General features: G+C 53.2%; 1 protein-coding gene across 1 annotated transcript; it reads right to left on the minus strand.

Moving 5' to 3' along the window:
• Window positions 1–1552: 1552 nt before the first annotated feature.
• Window positions 1553–5258, minus strand: LOC146758071 (uncharacterized). The gene is made up of 7 exons (XM_085518314.1): window positions 4108–5258; window positions 3807–3926; window positions 3157–3280; window positions 2743–2829; window positions 2555–2659; window positions 2104–2243; window positions 1553–1926 (listed from the first exon to the last, which is right to left on the minus strand). The coding sequence occupies exons 1-7, from the start codon at window positions 4159–4161 to the stop codon at window positions 1855–1857; spliced, it is 702 nt and encodes a 233-aa protein (XP_085374440.1). The 5' UTR covers window positions 4162–5258; the 3' UTR covers window positions 1553–1854.
• Between the last annotated feature and the right edge of the window lie 1105 nt (window positions 5259–6363).

Genomic DNA, 6363 nt, shown 5'->3' on the forward strand with positions numbered 1-6363 from the left:
AGAAACTTGATTATGCAGCAAGAAGGACAGCCCTCCCGCCCACGTGACCGCTACTATCCAATCACCGTCTCTGCCGCCCCCGCCCCTCGTGGTGCTGTGCTGTCCCGTGGTGCATTGCGCGGTGTCGGTAGATGGCGACCGTGAGTCTGAGGCTCGGAGACCTGGTGTGGTGAGTTCAGTGCGCTGCGCTGCGGGCGGAGCGCGGTCCGATCCGATCCGATGGAGTAGAAGGACGCTAAAGCCAAACATGGGGCAAAGCAATGGCAATGGCACCTGCAGCACGGACACCCCGCAGCCCTGCCCGACCCCGCACCTTCATAGATGATCCCGCATCCTCCCCGCTGGGTGGGCGGGGAGGAACGAAAAGGGACGGGATGGGGATGGGATGGGATGGGGTGGGATGGGATGGGATGGGATGGGATGGGATGGGATGGGGTGGGGTGGGATGGGATGGATGGGGTGGGATGGGATGGGGATGGGGATGGGATGGGATGGGATAGAGATGGGATGGGGATGGGATGGGGAACGGGAGGGAATGGAAAGGAACGTAAGGGCTGTGCCAGCAATGCCGCCTCCAGAGGCCGCCCAGGCCCCGACCACCGGGGTACCACGAAGCCACGGCGGCTGCTGGGGCCGCTCCCTGCACAGCGGCTTTGCCCCCAGCTCCTGAATCCCCCGTCGTTGTGTTCCCCCATGAGCCCCTGCCCTGAGTGCTGTGCTTCAGCCTCAGTTATTGAGCCCACTGTTACTGCCTTCTCAAAGGGTTGCCCAAGGAATCAGAACAGCAGAGCTCCCATTGGGCCCAAGGCAGAGTTTTGCTGAGGGTGAAGGAAGGAGGAAGTTTCAGCCCTGGATGGACGCCGTTCTGTGCCCACAGAGGAGCTTTGTGCCCTCGATGCTGAAGCAGCACCCAGAGCTGGCGGCGGGTGCAGGACCTGAACTCAGAGCCACAAGGAAATCAGAACAGGATGCAGTCAGTGCTGATTGTCACTGCTTTGACTCGGCTTTAAGACTCTGTGCAGAGTCTCAGAAATACCCACAGAGTAACAACAAAAAGGAGCAGGGCTGGAAAGGAACAGGGCTGGTTTTAATTGTTGTTGTTTTAAACTGTCCAATCAGGCGATGGTGTTAAGCCGTCATGTCGGACAGGTCCAGAAGGAGCTCATCCACATCCTCAACGTCACATCAGTTTCTCCTTCCAGTTCTTCTGTGAGCTCCATCAGAAGCTCCTCAAGGTTGTTGTCTTCAGTGATGGCTGCTTCCCCCGCCCCTGTGCAGCTCAGCTGCTAATTTTCTGCCCCTTGTGAGGAACATGATGTAGTGTTGGATTCCTCTGGCTGTGCCATGGGGTCTGCGTGGCTTCCTGGGAGCAGCTCCAGACTTGTGGGAAGGAAAAGAACAATCTACGTGACATTTCTGAGATGTGCTTTCAGCTCTGAGGTCTGTAGTTGACCCTCCCGCCCCTCACACCCACATAGGGATGGTGATTCGATTAACCTGCGGCTGCCTTTGGAGTTAAGGAAACCAGCAGGTGCCTTTTTCATCTGTTCAAGTAGAGCAGTTTGAGTCTGGCAATCAGGGGCTGGGCTTTGTAGCAGAAACACATTGCCACCCTCAATGCTTTGTCTGTAAACATGTCAAGAAATCTTCCTCTGCAAAATCGTGCTTGCTGGCTGAGGTACTTTTCCCCATGAACTCAGCAGAGGTTTTGACAAAGCAGTTTCAATGATCTCAGATGACCTCTTCCTTTGTTGCATTATGCCATGACACATCTCAAACACCCCATTTTCCCCCAGAGAGAAAGAACTTCTGTCTGATGGGAAAAGGGCATTAAGGAAGAACAAGTTGTGGTCATCACCTGCTTGGAAGCTTTATGACTTCGGTGCTGAGCACGGTGTATTCGGGCGGGACTGAAGCAAGAGTCTCCTAGGAAGAAACAAGACAGAGTATGAAGCACAGGTCAGAGTTTCCACAAGTACCTTATGAGACATCTGCTGCCTTCAAGGGAAACAGAAGAGCTGTAGAACACTTGGAATTTCTTCCTTTTCTTCAAGGGCAATGTAAACCTTTCATATCCACTACTGCTTTTGCCACTGCTCTTACCATTGGTAGTTTTTTAGCTGGGGGCTCATCCGCGTCCTCAGCAGCAGATGGATGAATTTCTGCTGCTTTTCGTTTCTGTCTCCGCGTTGGGGGGAAGGTGTTTTTCCAATCAATGGGCCTCACAGAGACCCTGCGCCCACCTAAAGTAAAAGGAAGAGAGAGCTGGTACTGTCTTGCTGCGCCTCAAGAGAGATCAAGTTCTCTTATCAGTCCCACCACCCTTCCACAAAGTTAAATACATTTGGCCAGTGGAATTGCATTGCCCTGTCCGGGATTCTCAGCCATGTTTTGCACACGGTCATCTCTGTGTACCAACAACGCATACAAAGGAACAAAGAAACCCAATAGCTGCACTCAGTAATAATCCAGGGCAAGGAAAAGTCTGACAGAGAGCAATGCAAAATGACAGCACTGCTTTTCTGAGGCACCGTAACGAGCTCCTCGTGCTCACCTTTAACTCTTTTCTTGCAGGGTGATTCCCCTGCTTTTCCCTTCTCCTCCTCCGACCGTTTGCGTTTTAGTCCAGCTGGGCCATGGGAGGAAACTGGGATGTCAACTGCAAAGAGTCCCGGGAAAGAACAGTCAGATCTCAGTAGAAAAACAGTGCATCAAACCCAGGAGCCTGTTGAGTATCTGTACCTCTCTCTGGTGCCTTGTCAACCTCTGTCTGGTTCCCCAGACTTTTTGCAAGGCCGCTCTTTGGAGGAAGGCCACTGGTGTCAACTTCTGGCAGAAAAGAAACAAGGAATGATTGATGAGCGTCTCTTTGGGGGCAGGTTTGAGCACAGTCAACCACAAGCTTCACATTTTCAAGCTCTGTTTGTTACATTTGCCTTCCGCTGCCCAAATGCTGTGCAGTCAGCACAGACCTGCAGTGCATCTTCCTCACTCCAGAAAAAGCCCAGCGCTGCTCTGACAGCCAAAGCACAGACGGATATTTCACTATCACGACTCTCCCCTGCCTCCCCAATGAATGGTGACATGCATCCTGCACCCGCTCAGAACTGACATTCAGAATTGAGCCTTTCATGCTTCACGCCATCGGACACTCACTGTGGCTCAGCAGCGCAGTCGGTCTGTTCCCACCGCGTTCCTTCAGGTGGCGAAAGGCGCAGTGTGGTTTCTGGCAGCCTCCGGGCTGGTTCTCCCAGAAGCAGGGAATCAAACTGCGCTGCTTCTGCAGAGAGAAGGAAAGGAAGGGCCATGGAAACAGGCACATCAGGTCTGCAGGGAGATGCCGCGCTCCAACAGCCATCAGAAACCATTGTGTGGAGCCTTAGCTCTGTACCCTCATTTTCTGCCCCTCCTTTCACTACTCCAAGCAGCCAGAATGAACTGCTCTGGAGAAATCCAGGATGGAGAAGGCCCGATAGGGCACAACCGAGCCCTGCTGGCAGGAGGGCAGTGCCACTCTCTCCTACCACCCAGCTCCAGCAGCTTTAGGAGGCTGAGCAATGCGAGCTTTTTGCATCTGGGGAGAAAATGCTTTTGGCTCCTAATGCAAACATCTCCCGCTGTGATATACCTAAGGCACTGAATTCTCTGCCTTCTTTACCTCCTCCCAGTCCCCTCTAGAAACAGAAACCAGTAAGATTTTCACAGCAAACATATCCAGCCTGCAGAAGTGCATTCAGCCCAACCACAGCCATGAAAAGTGGTGTTGTAGACTAAGCTGGAAAGCACATCTTTAGGCAAACACTCACATCAATCCTCATGTGACGGAACTTGCAGTTACTCCTCGAGCAGCCGCCCTCCATCCACAGTCTGCAGACTCGTTCGCTCCCCAGAGCCGCTTCACAGTGGCGGAAGGGGCAGCTGTCTCCCTGCAAGCACAAGGAAACCACAGGAAAATAAGAGCACAGCCTGAAACGTGTCCATGCCATTAGCCCAGGCTGTTAGCAGCGCTATGAGGGTAACATCACCAGCAGGTCTCCCCTGCTCCACCCCTTTCTCTTCAACATGAGGAAATGGAAGAAAACCCAAGCAGAAGAAAGTCAACCGTACCTTAGTGCAGGTGGAGTAGAAGTAGAAGTAGCAGTCGCCTCTTTGCTGAGACATGGTGAAATTCTCAGAGCCCGTCTGGGTTATCTCCAGAGGAATTCCCTGCTCTTGCAAAGAGACGGTTGTGCTCGAACTGCTTGGATCCCCAAAGAGTCCTCTCGGACCGGAACCCTACAGGAAGTGCCTACAAGGGAAGAATCATGAGGAATAAGCATTTTCCCAGCTTTCTTTTGATGCAGTTTGGGCTCTCGAGGAGGGCAATGCCTTGGAAGCAGCTGGTTGCAAGAACTGTGCCAGCTCTGGAACCAATATGTGTCTAAGTGTCATGACTTCCCCAGCAAGTGCTGTTCTCCATCCCACCAGCAGTTATATACCTTGCAGCATACATTTTGTGTTCCTGCCATGAGAAGGACTCCATCATCTACCCTTGCTGCAGCTGCAGTGGATGCAGTGCTACCACTCACACGTTTGAGAAACCTCCAGTTCTGGCTTAACCGGGCACAGCTGCAGTTCTCCTCCCTTCCAGCTAACACACCAGTGCAATGGCTGGGCAACACCGTCAGTGAGAGCAGGTAGCACCAGCAGCCACCACCACCGTCACTGCCAGCCGGGACAAGGGCTGACACAGCGTGTCCACACTCTGCGCAGCACTCACGGCTCTGGCACTCACTGGTGGCAGCCGCGGCCCCAGGCAGCGCTTGTGAGCTCACTGTGCTTGTGATGTCACTGCACAGCCCACGGCCCAGCTCAGCACCTGGATCTCACCAGGACTTCAGGGGGTTCTGTTAAAAATGTGCTGGATCCGGGGGTCAATAAAGCACAAGTTGCACTCCATGAAGTCTGTGCTCTCCTTCCCTTCTAATGTCTAAAACAAAGGCTGGGGACCAGCAGCAGTTCTGCAGGGCTGTAGCAGCGATGCTCAGTCACGGCTTGAAGCAGAGATTGAGCACCTGGTGGGATGGCAGGGCCAACCCAGGGCAGCTCAGGCACATGCAAACCCCTCCCAGACATCACTGAAAGGTTGGCAGTGCAGGTGAGGGTGTCTGACTGGAGATCACTGCCTGCCTGAGCCCTTCCAATGGTCAGCAGTTTTTTCCTTCCTTTCTGTGCCCACAGCTGCTGCACTCGGGCTTATCCTCACCTGCTGCAGCCCAGGACTTTGATACCCCATTATCACTGCTGTGCTTTCCATTGCACTGCAGCATCACACAGGGCAGTAATGGCAGTTCATCATCCTCACCAAAACGTGTGACAGAATCTCACAAGGAATCAATTTCCCCTGCAAACAGCCACTCGGAAGGGCCTCCATTGAGCTGGGAGCTCCTCCCCAGCCCAGCTGTTCTGCTCAGACTCCTTCCAGCAGCCGCCCAGCACCAAACCCAGCTCACCTTATTGGCCTGGTCAGTCCGGGCTGTGCCCAGCTCACACACACGCCGCAGCGGTGCCTGCAGTGGGCTCCCAAAGGATGATCTCCAACAAGGAACGCTCACAGCTCAGTGTCTGTGTGCAGCACGCTCACCAGAGCACCAGCTCTGCTCGACAGCTGGGGGCCAAACCCTCCCAACCCAGCAATGACTGTGACCTCACACAGACCCACATCACTGCTGCTCTTTCATCATAAACACAGGCAGCCAGCACCTCCTAGATCCAATTGTAAGAGACCAACACAAGGGTCACCCAGTGGGGTTATCTGAAGTAAAGTAACAGAGAACTGAGGTGACTCTTCTCACAACACTGGGAATGGGGACCAAACCTTCAGGCCAGGTTTCTTGCAGTTAAGATTCCTCAGAGGGAGGTTTGCAGTCCCAGAGAAGCCCATGAGCTCCTCTGCACGATGCTCGGAGCAGAGCTGCCTCGTGATTCATCAGTGCTCCATTCCATAACTAAGTACATCTCAGATGAAATAATAATATTTCATGGTCACTTCTTCCTTTCTGTGAGACAAGCCTTAAATGTGTCTTTTTAAAGTCGTCGTGCACCGAATCTACAGCATGCTAGCAATATAGCTAGGTATAATGACATCACATAGAATGGAGTGTTTGCAGGGCTTAAGGCCGTGAATCACGGGTGAGATGTGATATTCCCACTGCAATGATGCTTTTAGGGCAGGTTTAAGTGCCTTCCGCTTTGTGTAACGTGGAGTCTGTAGGATGACAATAATGATTGTGGAATCACACTCATCTTTGAGCTCTAACTCACATCCACGTCAGGAGCCTTCCCAAAGATCAGGCCCTGGTTTGCCTGCCCTGCTGGGCCCAG

Source organism: Coturnix japonica, chromosome 17 (assembly GCF_054131305.1).
Source record: "Coturnix japonica strain WE chromosome 17, WE-NBRP24, whole genome shotgun sequence".
NCBI classification, from domain to species: Eukaryota; Metazoa; Chordata; class Aves; order Galliformes; family Phasianidae; genus Coturnix; species Coturnix japonica.